At 42.4% G+C, this 15,163-nt stretch overlaps 1 protein-coding gene across 1 annotated transcript; it reads right to left on the bottom strand.

Annotated features, from left to right (window-relative positions):
- Window positions 1-2,591: 2,591 nt before the first annotated feature.
- Window positions 2,592-14,314, bottom strand: LOC102462332 (transmembrane protein 14C-like). Its single transcript, XM_006138755.5, has 5 exons — window positions 14,134-14,314; window positions 12,536-12,612; window positions 9,406-9,507; window positions 3,933-4,020; window positions 2,592-3,680 (listed from the first exon to the last, which is right to left on the bottom strand). The coding sequence occupies exons 2-5, from the start codon at window positions 12,609-12,611 to the stop codon at window positions 3,623-3,625; spliced, it is 324 nt and encodes a 107-aa protein (XP_006138817.1). The 5' UTR covers window position 12,612; window positions 14,134-14,314; the 3' UTR covers window positions 2,592-3,622.
- Between the last annotated feature and the right edge of the window lie 849 nt (window positions 14,315-15,163).

Below are 15,163 nucleotides of genomic sequence, written 5' to 3'. Positions count from 1 at the left end.
CTTTGTTATGGGAGGAAATATGATTAGCTCCATTTTAGTAGCTGGGAGCAGTTGTGCAGAGAGAGTAAGGGACATACCCAAGATCACACAGGAGCTCCGATTGAGCTGCAAATCCGGGACCAAAATAAGGACATTTGATCTCCTCCTTTGTGAAATCATCTGAAAAGCAGAATGGCGGGTGTTGTCACCTCCTCCTTTTGGGCCTGTTCTTAAATTAGCATTTTATATTTTATTTTTTAGGGGGTGTCATAGGGGCTGGCTCTTTGCTGGGAGTTAGGGACCAGCTTACCTGAGACAATACTCCTGTAAGGGAGCACAAGCCAAGTCAGATCCACCTGGAAGTAATTAAATCCTGAGATGACTTGGTGATGGTTAATTAGCCTGATAAAGGATTGCCAGTGCTCAGTTGAGGTGGTGCCTAGACACAAGCAGCGCATCAGAGAAAGGGACCTGAGGCATGCTCTGCTGCAGGGGTTCTAATCTCAACCCTTTTTTTTCTGAGGCCCAGTCCTTGTGCCATAACTGTTTTTCTCTGCATATAAAAGCAAGAGCTGGAATTAGGGGGTAGCAAGCAGGGCCACTGCCTATGGCTTCACAAAACTAATTTGCTTGGGCTCAGGCTTCACCCCTACTGCAGTAGAGCTCTGGCTTTCTGCCTTGAACCCCAGCAAGTCTACCAGGGGTCCTGCTTGGTGGACCCGTGGTTGAAAACCGCTTTACTGAGGGACAGAGCAGTGGCAGGAAGCCCTGTCAGAGAAACTAGATACTGCCCCACAGAAAAGCAGCATCTGCCTAGCCCCACCTCTGGGGAAGTATGTTAATGGTTAAAGACCCTATTCCAGGGAAAAGACCTGAGGTGAGAGAATCTTGCTGAAGGGATGCATTGGACCCAGATGAGAATAGATAAAGTGAGACTGACTCAGTCTCCCAGTTAAGGTGCTGGAGTGAAGCAGGTTTGCTTCCATCTTCACTGGGCCACCGGGTCTAATGAACAATATCCTTTCTGAAGGGCCTAGCATCTTATGTAAAACATCTGAATTCACTGATGACGCTGGGAGAAACTGAGGAAGGGAGCATCCAATCTGGGAAGGAGAGAGCGATACAAGTAGAAACACCCAGTAATGGGAAACGTTACAGAGCAGACTTTCCACCTCACATAACTGCCTGGCAGGTCTCTAACCATTTTTTCCCCCAATGTTCAACCAGAGAATGTAAATCTAAAGCTGGTAAGCTAGGAAGTTTAGTATCATAAAATGATACTGTTTAATACCTCAGGCCATATCTTCTGAGCAGGGGATTGATCCTCAGTCAGCAACATCAGGATGCTGTCAGCTCACAGCACAATAAATGACGGAACTGGGACACAGCAAATGGCACTTTTAAAGCTTGTAGCAGAATAGCAGCTTGGTAGAGGCTTTACATTAAAAACAGAGTCACGTGCTGTATTCTTAGAGCGAGGGGTAATGCAGAGCAGATCCTTGGTAACAGTATAGAAACCATTTCCCATTTAACAAGTTTCCCTCTCATCTAATTAAGTTTTGTTCCTCCTCAGTAGTTTGCTTTCAGAACTTAGTTCTCTGCTCATACTGTCTCTGCTAACAGTGACATGGGTGTTAATAGGTTAAAGGAGTGGTCTTCTGATTTACTGGAAGTCAGAGAAAAAAAATGAGCTGCTGTACATAGTGATGTTGCTGAGTCATGTCTCACGGATCTCCCTAGATCAGTGTTGGCTCTGTATCTCACTACCTCACATCTGCACTAGGAAATTATTTCAAAGTAAGTTATTTCAAAAGAATAACTCCCACAATAGCTATTTCTAAGTAAGCGTTATTCCTCATGGAAAGCTGGAGTTATTTCGAAATAACAGGCTTGGTAGCGTGGACACTCCACTTGTTACTTTGAAATAATTCCCTTGTGTAAACCAGGGTTATGGTAGCAGTAGTCACTCCTGCCAGAGGCACAATCTCTGGATGATAGATAAAACCTAGGGTTCTGAACATTCATGCTTATTAAAGATCTCCCTTTGCAGCTCCTTCCCCCCCACCCCAGCACTTCCTCTCCCTCCTTCCCCCCACCCTTTTAATCCTACCATTATGGCCAGATTCTAAATTGTTAGATTCTAGGGACCTAAATCCACCTTGGATACAGCATACTTAATTTTCTGCTTAAAATCACCTCATATTGTTATCATGGATCATTAAAGGGGTGCTCAGTTCCACCCAAGTAGCGGGTACACTTTATTGCTGGGTACTTGTAAAACACTTTATAATGACACTTATTCAGTCTGAAATATCCTAAACTTCTATAAATGTTACTCTGTAGGACTGTACTAGATCAACCCTATCTTTCATGATTGTACCAAAATTTAACCCACAGAATGCACAGAAGACAGCTGTGTTAGTGATTATAAAATAAAGCCACACATTTGTCCATAAATGCTCAAACACTGTTAGAAATTAGAGGGTGAGTAAGGATGACCAGAACTTATTTTATATTCAGAATAGAAAATGCAAGCAATTGTGTATTGTAATTTGATGTCCACAATCCAAATACTCTTGAATAAATCTTGCTGAAATTATCTACAATAGAGGTTTCTTCTTGAAATAGTCTTTAATTCAGTGGTAATACAATGTATACACTTAATTATGTCTTCTCTTCTCTTCCCATCTTTCTTTACATGATCAAAGCCTGCATATGGATAATAGTGCACTGAAAAGATTTAAAACAAAAAAACAAAAAAAAACCACCGACCCAAAACCACACACACAAGCCGCAGGAAGTGTACAAACCTACCTGAATCCAGGCTGTTCTGATAAAGGATATAGTTTTGCAATACAAATTCTCACTTTTTATTAATATAAAGTTCAATCTCCTTTAAATGACATTTTGCTCAACATAATTTTGCAGTAAAATATTCAGCTGACTTTAGACACATTATTACAAACTTCAGTTGGGTAAAGCATTCACTGAAAGTTTGCATGCAGAGTGGGGATGTTAAAGTGTTTAGTTAGGTATACATGTAATTTCAGCGGTTACACTTTACACATGGGGAGTACCTCCCCCACCCCATGCTGCTGCCTCGGTCTCTGAGGCAGCAGCAAGGAGGGGAGGTGACTCCTTCCTGTTGTTCCGTACTGTTGCCTGTGATACAGAGGCAGCAGCATGGGGTTGGAGAAGGCCCGTGTGTGTAACCATATACACATTTACACTTTCAGATCCCTAATGCAGAGTAACTATATTATACATATATATATTTGTATTGTATTTGACCAAGTACTCCTGTTGGCCCACAGTGGGAATTTTCTTTATTATGTTTAGTGCCACTTCCCTCTCTCATATTCTCAATTTTTTTGACTGCTCAAAATGGAAGTAATGAAAATGTATTAAGAGAAATTTAAATTAACAGTAACCTAAACTTCCCAGCACAAAAGTAGGGATAAATATTGACTGCCAAAACAAGTGAAATTTTGTATACTTAGTACGCACCCATCCCATCAATTTTCCCCAATGTTTTTTTTTAAAAAAAGACGATTTGATGTAAGAACAGTTATGTACTCTATACATTCAGGTAGCTGCATTTTCAGGCTTCCTGTTGACACATTAAGTCACATGATGGTCACAATTATGAATCATGGGGCTTTTCAATCATCTTCAATCCAAGTCTCCCGACCATTAATAGACTGTGTAAAGGAAAGCATTTATAAGTTCACAGAATTAAAAAAAAAAGTGCAGAGCAAACTTCTAAATACTCTCTTCCCCACTCCCAAAAAACCCACAAGTAGAACACTGAAATTATCTGATTTTAAAAAGATATATGAAATCTTATTTACATTTTTATAATCTTAGAATACAATAAATTTAACCCAAATTGAAATAAATAGGAGTGACTCAAACACATTGAGTAAGATTAGAAACAGCCTGTGGCGTAGTACCTGGCACCAGCAATTAATCCTGCAGGCATGACTTTTCTAGAGTTGTAAAATCTCATTCCCATAACTCCAGCCAGTGTTCCAGATGCAACTAAATGAAAGATCAGATGACCAGTCAGAACTATTTCAGAGTCATGTGAGCAAGAAAGATATGCTAACTCCAACCAAGCAAAAAAAATGAGTGATAAATAATAGCATCAAGCAAAGTATGAAATAGGATTAGTTTCATATACTAAAAGTCAAGAAAACAATTAAAAACAACAACACTGTTCTGTAAGGGGTAATACCTTAAACCCATGTTTACACACTGCACATGCCTAAAGTTCCCTTGGTAAAGAGTGCATCCTTGATCAGATATAAATTATTCCAATCACAATTCAGGAACCGATTCCCTCCACATCTTTGGGCAAATACCTCGGTTTGCCCAATTCATGCACATGTGTGCGTGAGAGAGAATATATTTCCTCACTATTTCTCAGAACTGTTCTGAGGATTAGTTAATTTGTGTTTATAAAAGATTTTGAAGATGATCCATGCTAAATGTGTCTTAAGTATTGTTAACTTATTTCAAGAACCTGCACTATCTTCTATTAGCTGAGCTACAAGTGAGCATTATCCATCTTGATCAACCACTCTTGGCACAAAACTCATAGAGCTGATAAACTGAAGGGCCAAATACTGGAATAAAGCCGGTCCCCGACTTACGAACGAGTTACATACCAAACAGTAGGTCGTAACTCGATCTGTTCATAAGTCATAGTACATTCACTTACGTACAGCCGCGCTGTTCATAAGTGCGGATTTCGTTCGTAACTCAGGTTCCGGCTGTATAGGAGGCTGGTCGTAGATGTGATGCGTTCGTAACTCGGGGACTGGCTGTACTACAAACCTCCAATTACAGGGCTGAGTGATTAGAAAAATGTGCAAAGCTGATTCCTCAGCACAGAAGACATATGGACAAGGAAATCCTTAGCTCCATCATGTAGTAGCCAGCTCACAGCAATAATTGTAAAACATAAAAGTAAGCAGAATAGGAGACATCTGGGACCATTACCTATATGGGAATGGGATTAACAGATCCATCTGTGCACAGATCCACTGCTCAACTCCCCACAAATAATTCTAATGAGCCTATTTACTCAAGTAAGGGTTTCCAGGGTAGATCAATAGTTTGTATACAACTATAGCCTAGGTTATGAGCGGAAATATTTAAATTGGTTGCCTTTCACAAGTATTTTGTTAAAACTACCTTAAAACCTAATGAACTGATCACCATAAATGTAATCAAACAAAAATATTTAGTGTCAATTAATGCACCTTCTCCATTCAAAAATCTGGATATATGAAGAAAAAACGTATGTGCTTTTATATAACAATAGATAAGCACATCTGAGAGTCTCACATTCCAAGTGATCGGGGAGTTATTTTGCCTTCACACTGCTGACATTAAGGTTTTGTGTTATGCCACCTTCATTAAACTTGCAGTATGTATTGCTTTGAGAATCTGTTGGAGATGGGAGTGAAAGCCTTACAGAGCCCAGACGTGCATATCAACAGGGTTAGACAAATAATACAATCTACTCGCCCGAGGCGAGTAGATTGCAACCCAGAAGAGCCGGGTTCGGGCGATCTGCGCATGTGCAGATCGCCGGACAGCGTGGCTGGCGAGCAAGGCTCGCCGTGGTTCGGCAAGCCCTGCATATCAACATTGCTATAAGCAATATGAAGGTGAAAAGGAATACACAATCTTTCTCTGTTATTTCCATAGTTCTAAGGTTTAAGCAGGTGGAAAGCCACAATCTTAACTGCCATTGAATTAATTTTTGTTTGCTAACTTACTGGGATTTTCTATGCAGCTTGGGGAGAAAGGAAGTTGCACCTGCGTGGGAACCAAAGGAATAAACTGCCCTGCTGAAGCAGCAGCTAAGTTGACCATCATGAAGAGTGAGACAGTGTGATGTTCCCCAGTAAACTGGGATCTTGTAACATTTTAATAACTTATAAATTGGAATAAAAAGTAAACAAAGAGTAACCCTCTTAATTTAGCAGAGAAAATGTAACCTCCCTGTTGGAGGGAACCTCTGTGAAGGAACAGTTGCAGCAGCACCGTCTCATCCCTGCCTTACAGCAGTAGAAATGCCTATTGCACTCCCTCCTCCCAGCCAATATAAAGCACATGGCTCAATGTGAGATCCCTGCCCGTGACAACCATCAATTTGGGCAAGACCAAGGATAGCACTGATGACCTCTAGAGCCAAAATAATGCATTTTTACAGCTTGCTCTGTAGAGGTATGCTCTCAAGCTAAGAGTAGTCACCGAGAGACATTCTCTGTGGATCAGACACAGAGGGTTACACTTAACATGGCCTGCTTCCTTTGTGTTATACAAACAAAAGGTACGCCAGGTGGCTGCAATAGGAAACATATATTTTGGTGAGTCACACCCTTTTACAGATTGTAATTTTAAACAAAAATCTCTGACCAAAAGTAGTAGTTCTTTATGTGAACTGCATACAACCATTCACCTCCCAGCAGCAGCAGAGTTTGAACTTCTTGACCTTCAGATACCCTATTAGGCCCTTAATATTTGAGCTACGAGTTTTGCTTTCTGGACCTGTCATTGGAGGAGGACTTGACACACACTTTTAAGTGGGTTACACTGTTGATCAGAACCTGTGGCTCTGGGAAAAGAATGTGGTTTACAGCTGTTAAGGACATGATAACCCAAAACGGTTTTAGTCTCTCTGAAAGACATGTGGTGCAGTGGAGAAGATTAGGGTTGGTTATCTTAGGGTTCTGCACCTGCACTAAACTTGCATAAACTGTTAACTTATTTATTTTTTTAAAAAGGGACGGAGGGAAAGAAGTTTGGCATCAACAGCTCTTTCCTGTCTTTTAGGTAAGGGTTCATGGCTGCAATCAGTAGTAGGAGAGTGAACTGTAGAGGAACTTAAACAGCATACAGAAAGTGACGCAGCATATAGAAAGTGACAGTGTTGAACTCCTAGTCTCCTCTTTCCTAGCCTAAAGGCAGCATTTGTTGGTGGCTTCTCTCTCACCATTTCTGGAAGTGATGACCATTCATATCCCCACGATTTTTTTTCCACACTGAAATTAGGCAGGTTTAGCTTGACATGTTTTTCATTAAAACAAACATGTCATACAATACAGGACTATGTAGCACTTTAAAGACTAACAAGATGGTTTATTAGATGATGAGCTTTTGTGGGCCAGACCCACTTCCTCAGATCAAATAGTGGAAGAAAATAGTCACAACCATATATACCAAAGGATACAATTAAAAAAAATGAACACATATGAAAAGGACAAATCAAATTTCAGAACAGAAGGGGAATGTGTGTGTGGGGGGGAGAAATGTCTGTGAGTTAATGGTATTAGAGGTGATAATTGGGGAAGCTATCTTAGTAATGGGTAAGATAACTAGAGTGTTTGTTGAGACCCACGCGTAAAGTATTGAATTTTAGCATGAATGACAGTTCAGAGGATTCCCTTTCAAGTGCAGATTTAAAAGGTCTTTGAAGTAGGATGCAGGTAATTAAGTCGCTGAGACAATGTCCTTTCTGGTTGAAATGGCAAGAAACTGTTTTTTCTTTGTGATCCTGTCTAATATCTGTTTTGTGGGCATTGATCCTTTGGCGAAGTGTCTGAGACGTTTGTCCAATGTACATAGCAGACGGACACTTTCAGCACATGATAGCATAAATTATTCCTTTTCAACTTATTCATAAATGATCTGGAGAAAGGGGTAAGCAGTGAGGTAGTAAAGTTTGCATATGATACCAAACTGTTTAGGATAGTCAAGACAGAAGCAGACTGTGAGGGACTCCAAGAAGATCTCACCAAACTGAGTGATTGGGCAACAAAATGGCAAATGAAATTTAATGTGGATAAGTGTAAAGTAATGCACATCGGGAAAAATAATCCCAACTATACGTACAGTATGATGGGGGCTAATTTGGCTATGACAAATCAGGAAAGAGATCTTGGAGTTATCGTGGACAGTTCTCTGAAAACTTCCACACAGAGTGCAGCGGCGGTCAAAAAGGCAAATAGGATGCTAGGAATTATTAGGAAAGAGATAGAAAATAAGACCCAGAATATCTTACTGCCCCTGTATAAAACTAGGGTACGCCCACATCTTGAATACTGTGGGCTCCTCACCTCAAAAAAGATATTTTAGCCTTGGAAAGGGTTCAGAAAAGGGCAACTAAAATGATTAGGGGTTTGGAATGGGTCCCATATGAGGAGAGGTTAAAGCGATTGGGACTTTTCAGTTTAGAAAAGAGGAGACTGAGGGGGGATATGATAGAGGTCTATAAAATCATGAGTGGTGTGGAGAGGGCTGATAAAGAAAAGTTATTTATTAGTTCCCATAATAGAAGAACTAGAGGACACCAAATAAAATTAATGGGTAGCAGGTTTAAAACTAATAAAAGAAAGTTCTTCTTCACACAGCGTGTAGTCAACCTGTGGAACTCCTTGCCAGAGGAGGCTGTGAAGGTTAGGACTATAACAGAGTTTAAAGAGAAGATAGATAATTTCATGGAGGTTAGGTCCATAAAAGGCTATTAGCCAGGGGATAAAATGGTGTCCTTGGCCTCTGTTTGTCAGAGGCTGGAGAGGGATGGCAGGAGACAAATCGCTTGATCATTGTCTTCGGTCCACCCTCTTGGGGCACCTGGTGTTGGCCACTGTCGGTAGACAGGATACTGGGCTAGATGGACCTTTGGTCTGACCCAGTATGGCCATTCTTATGCTACCCCCCCCCCCCCCGCATTCACCTTCTGTTCTGAAATTTGATTTGTCCTTTTCATATGTGTTCATTTTTTTAAATTGTATCCTTTGGTATATATGGTTGTGACTATTTTCTTCCACTATTTGATCTGAGGAAGTGGGTCTGGCCCACGAAAGCTCATCATCTAATAAACCATCTTGTTAGTCTTTAAAGTGCTACATAGTCCTGTATTTTGCTTCAGCTACACCAGACTAACACGGCTACATTTCTACCACTATGTCATACAATGGCTCTATAGACCAACACCCATGATGTATGGATACGAATTAGTCTATGAGGATAACAACGTGGCTAAAAGTCGGGACCTGGATTGATTTAAATTTATTGCAAAAAGAGCACAAAGAAAAATGAGAAACTAGCAGGAAAGGATGTGGGAGGCACACCAAAGGGAATGATTTTTAAACTCCTATTATTCTCTCTATCAATTAATTTTTATGAAACCATCATGAAAAATTCAAATAGTGAAAAAACCCCATAAAATATAAACAGAGCACTATTCCCGTGAGAGTTTTACAAAATAAAGGTTTCACTGCCCTATTAAAAATGAACTTTCAAGTACAATATTAACTATTGTGCACAAAACTGCTTCACCATAATATATACCCTTGAAATGTTATTAACCTAAGTTTACTTTACTTAGATATTTTAAAGTAGACTCACTCAGAGAAAGCCACACATTCTTTGGATTCTGAGACAGCTGGTAAGCACCCAGTCCAGCTAAGCTTCCAAAGAGAAGACCAGCAGCTAGAGATGGGACACTACCTTGAATAAATAAAAAATAACGCACTTATTACAAGACCGGACAAGAACTTGGTCCATAAGCCAAGCAAACAAAACAATCATCTTCATTAACTGTTACAGGATCGACTAGAATTTAGATCAAATAGGAGAGGATGTTCATATTTGAATAGGCTGGCTTTTGTTAAGAAAGTCATTATATAGATTAAAACGTATTAAACTAATTGCACGTAACATTGCAGTACTTACTTCTTTCACATGCAAATAAGTCATTGATAAATTAAAAACAATAAAAAAAGAGTCACCAGAATAAAAGCATCAGACATGACCTTTGATGGGTAAAACAACTTTTTTCCATAAAATATTTCCAAAGCTCTTGAAAGGTACGAGCATGAAAATAAAGGAATTAATTAAGTAGGGTGGCACAGATTTCACACAGTAACAGCCTGAGATTAGAAAAAGGAAATTTAAATTAGCAAGGCAAGACAATTAGACAACTTGCCAAGAATGTCTAGGAGGCACCAACAATAAAAGTATTCAAGGTTAAACACACCAAAAGCCCAAACCCAAAGCCACTGGAAACAACAGCCAAAAACAAAACATAACAAAAACACCTTCATTGACTTGAGTGGGCTTTAGATCTGGTCCTTCATGCCAAGGATAACCTTGCACCATTGACAAAAGATGGATGCTATTTTCAGCCCTATACTCAGTGATTTGTAAGTCTGTATATGGAATTGACAAAATATCATCACCTTTAATACATGCTAAAAAGAGCATTCCATGCCTATCGCTAATGGTGACAGCATTGTGTCTGTTCTATTTGCAGGTCACCATTAAAATAATCTGAAGTTGTAAGGCCAGTATGATAAAGGTTTTGACTCCAGGTTTGACAGAATGATTAGCAATAAGAAGCTGATCATTCTTCAGTCATAAATACAGCAACTGGACTATTGGTTCAGATCCCACATTTGGGATAAGACAGGGAAAGGAGGTGCAGGCTACACTCATTTGTGTAAGGAAAAGATACACACCTTAGCAAATGGCTACTCTATCCCATTCAATTCAGCTGTGTAGCAACAGTTTCTCCTCCAAATATGAAGTAACTGGTTTCCGTAGAATGACCTCTGCATACCTGAATTTTGTCTCAATGATCTAGAATTATGAGATTCCCATGCCCACGACTACTCTCATACACTATCTACTTCCCCCTGCCATCCCTTGGCATAACTGGTGGTGGGCAACAGGGGAATGATGCCAGGGTGTCTCCATCATGCATACAGATTGGTTTTGGACCACCCCACTGAATACAATGCAGGCAAGACTGGCTCCATCATTAAGTACCGAAACATAACAAGACCTAAAGTAATTACATACACACTTGGACATTTGAATATATGCTCAGACAGGCACTCAGCCTACAAGTAGTGACATCATTAGGTAAGTCAGCTCTTTTTTGTGTGGATATCAGATGGTCAGTTGACCATTTTCAGGTTTAAGTTAAAAGTAGATGGCTAAAGAATAAAGGGAACATAACTATGTACACAGCCATTTACTCTGTTACTTTTTCTTTATTTTTAATATGGTTCTCCCATACTTTTACTGTTACAGACAGGTCTCAGTTATTAGCAGTCTCTCATTCCCCTGTTAAGTCACCTCACTTGTTTTTACTCCTCCCCTCAAAAAAATCCTCTTTCCTCTCAGACTGGAAGTCAAAAGACTTGACTATGCCACTGAATTACAACCTGAACACATACAAGTCACTTAAATTCTGGGCTTCAGTTTCCACATCTGGAAACAGAGGATAAGAATGCTTACTATTTTGTACACTGCTCTGAGAATTACTGAGCAAAAAGTCAGTGTCAGTTCCAAGTGTTGTTCATTCCCGCCACTGGTCATCTACAGGATGAAGCAAGCTAGTGGAAAGCACATTAAGTTCTCTGAAGCGCCCCTTTATTCACATTTGTGCACAAAACTCTTACTGAATTCAATGACATATGAACTAGCGGTGTGAAAGGTTAACCAGCTAACCGGTAACATCACCTTAAATGGGTAATGCTTACTGGCTCTGGTTAACCACAGAGGCTAGAGCAACTCTTCTTCCCCCCCACCCACCCCCGTGCAGGGGGCTGCTCTAGCCCCATGGGGCCCAATGCATGCAAGGACTGCTCCAGCTGGTGCCCCCCCCCCCCTTTCAGGTTACATGCTGGCAAGAACTTGGCTCCCAAGAAAGCAGCTTCTCTGTGACCAGGCTAACAGCTCCATTCCCAGGGATGAGGCTTCCCTGCCTCAAAGAAGACATAACTCCCCAGGAGCTGAGCCAGCAGGGTCTGGTGGCCCTGTTCCCAGGGAAGCTTCACTTAGGACTCTGCAGTATAAAGCTTATTTAAGTTTTAGATGGCAGAGCCCACAGCATGTGTAACTGCTAGGGTTTTCAGCTGTTACATAGTTACCTTTTTAATCAACTGTTTACATCCCTAATAAAAGCAAGTTCTAGGGTTCCCTTCCCACATGAACTGAGGCCTCCCATGGCAAGAATTTTACAACTGATGAGCCACAGTTCTGTGGGAAGGAGTGCAAATGCAGAAAAGCAGAACTGGAAGCAGCAGATCAAGGAATAACGTTCCAAGTGCCACCATGTTCAGTGCAGCTCTGCCACAAAATATTGCTAAAGAATTCTGACTTGTTTGTGCTATGTCACAGTATTTACAGAAAGGTTACAATGGAAAGCTGAGCTCTCTAAATATTTACAGTTTAAATGTAAACTTCTACATGTATCATTTTTAGAAGTCATAAGGGGACATTTTGCAATGTACAAAATGATGCTAAATGATAAAAAAACAAAATTAAAAGCCACTAACAGTTAACCTTTTTATATATTACCTAAAAATATAAAGTAGGTCACGGATATTCAAGACATCAGCAATAAAGCCTTTGTGAAGCAAGCTTACAACAATTCATAAAGGCCATCAGTAGATGGATGGGTGTTTCCACTCCCCAACATCTGATTCAATTATGCACCAGAGAATTTGAGCATTTATCAATACTATACCTGCTTTTACGTAGCCAATTATTCCACCTGATGCAACCAATGCTGCATAGCCAAAGCCTATCCAGTCCAAACCCATTCTGGGAACATAACAAGGAAATCAGAATTATATTAGTTCTTTTCATTCCTTCCTTCCAGTTTATACATCAACTTTCTACAATTTAAGATTCATTTTAACTTACTTTAATGTTCACACAGATATTAACTTGATAACACTTGAAACAGATGTTCTTATTTATAATGTACAATTTATGTATAATGATTAAAGGTTGGGCAACAGCAAAACAAACTTCCTATACTGCTCTGTTTTTAGGCAAGTTATTGGCATTCATTGAAAAACAAAAGCGGTAAGGAGTCCTGTGACACCTTATAGACTAACCGAAGTGTTGGAGCATAAGTTTTCGTGGGCAAAGACATGCATCTGACGAAGTGGGTCTTTGCCCGTGGAAGCTTATGCTCCAACACTTTGGTTAGTCTATAAGGTGCCACAGGACTCCTTGCCGCTTTTGCAGATTCAGACTAACACAGCTACCCCTCTGATAATTGAAAAAAGAAAACATACATACACCACAACTTAAAACCCTAAGAACATGAAAGCACCCTTATATCAGTGTATCTGGATGCAAAGGTAAAGGCAACCCATAGGAACGGGTGAACTGTTCTGGACTAACTGACAGACTATCAAACACATTAAGTACAGAATATTGAAGTAGATTTTAAATAAGTTTGATGAAAATTGAACTAAATTGAATTAAAGCCCAAAGAGAAGGATTAGATCGCTCCAATGTGTTAGGAAGTTGGTTCAGTGCAGTGTGTATTTCTAATGGTTTCAGACAGCAGCACTGAAGTTGCTCCTCAATAGAAGCCATTGGTAATGTTTCCATGTCAAGCATCCTAAGTAAGTCTATAATAAAAATGTAAGAGGTAACAAAACTCATTGTCCAGCTCTAGCCCAGAACATCCCTGAAACAGCAGAGCTGGGCCATGATGCCAGGTCAGATGTGTATCTGGACTTTCTGCACCTTCAGGGGCATCCAGATCTAGGTTTGGATTCAGCCCAGTATGCACAGAGGGGGCTAGCCCCTATTCTGGAGCCAAGCTTCCCCATAGTCTGGGAAAACTCAGAGATTGGGGGGGCTGATTCGGGCTTGTTTCTGTAAGAAGACCCCTTGCTGCGATCACCTAAGCGGGGTGCAGTGACTACAGGAAAGCATCAGAGGGGTAGCCAAATAACAAATAGTCTGTAACAGGAAAAACTTAAAAAGCAACAAATAGTCTAGTAGCACCTCGGAGAATAACAAAACGTGTAGACGGTATCACGAGCGTTTGTGGGCAAAACCCACTTCTTCAGATGACCGGAGTATTAAAAGCCCAGATCCAAGAATAAATAAGGGGGGAGGGGGAGGAGAAAAAAAAAGGAGAAGCAGTTTGCCAGCCCGACGCTTGCAAGTAGGGAACAGCCCCGCCCTGGCCAGAGGGGAACCCCCCCCCCACCACCTCGAGCCCGGGGTCCCCAACTGCAACCCAGCGCACACTCCTCGCCCTGCGCCCTGGCACCTTCGCCCGCCCCGCAGAACAAACCGGGCGCCCCGCGCACTGACCTGCCCAGGCGCCCAAAGAGCCACCGCGGAGCCGCAGCACCAGGGGGCGGGGCGTCCCGACCTTCCACCCCCGAACCTTGCGGGGGGGGGGAGGAGGGACGAGCCAGCCAATCAGAGCCGCGCCCGGAGTAGCCGGCTAGGGAAAGTGTGGCTGGGCCGCGCACAGCCCGGGGTTTCCCTCCCTTTCTGCCCAGGGGCGCTCTGGTCACTACCCCCGCCCCCAGCAGCCGCGCGCCTCTCCCAGCAAGTCTCCTCCCCGCGTGGGGCGGGCAGGCCACAGGCTCCTCCCCCTCTTCCCCGCGTGCATCAGGCTGGCAGCCGGGCGGGGTGCGCGAGACTTGGGGGGGGGGAGGGGACACTTGAGTTCGGGCTCGTGTTTCCTTAGCAGGAGCCTCCCTCTGCAGGCGCCGCAGCAGCAGCAGCAGCAGCGGCACGTGAGCGGGCGGCTGCCGCCCCTGCTGACACGGGCACGTAGAGACCAGAGGGAAGGGAAGTGGCGCCCGTGACAGCGCGTTTCCCTGCCCCGCCCGCGGTCCCCGTCCAGGATCCCCCTGAGCCCGCGGGGAGGGAAGGGGCAGGCTCGTCCTGTGACCCTTGGGAGCGGCGCACACCCCTGCGGGTCCCGCTGCGAGCGGGGCTAGAGGTGCAAGGAACAGAAGCCAGGACTGTGCAGCCCTCTAAAGACTAACAAGATGGCTTATTAGGGGAAGACTTTGTGAGAGAAATGGTTCAAGGGGAACCTCCTGAATGCTCCTCCCCCCCTCCCCCCACGACGGGGAAGAGACGGAGCACTTTGGGGTGGGTCACTTTTCCGCCTCTTAGCTTGGTCACAAGCAACCCAGCACAATGGGTGCAACCGTGATCAACAGCTCGTGGGCCAGGGTGTCTGGGGCATCTGATCGCTTCTCAGCATGTCTGTTCCTCGGAAGCAAATCTCCTGGATGTGCTCCGTAAGATAAAACGGGGGCTTTCATATAGACTGGTCTTACTGCGATAAGAACGTGCTATCAGCGTACAGCACTGGACATGT

The sequence above is a fragment of the Pelodiscus sinensis genome, chromosome 2, assembly GCF_052426305.1.
Source record: "Pelodiscus sinensis isolate ZL-2025 chromosome 2, ASM5242630v1, whole genome shotgun sequence".
Lineage (NCBI taxonomy): Eukaryota > Metazoa > Chordata > Testudines > Trionychidae > Pelodiscus > Pelodiscus sinensis.
The sequence above is the reverse complement of the archived record's forward strand: the minus strand, read 5'-3'. Positions and strand labels throughout refer to the sequence as shown.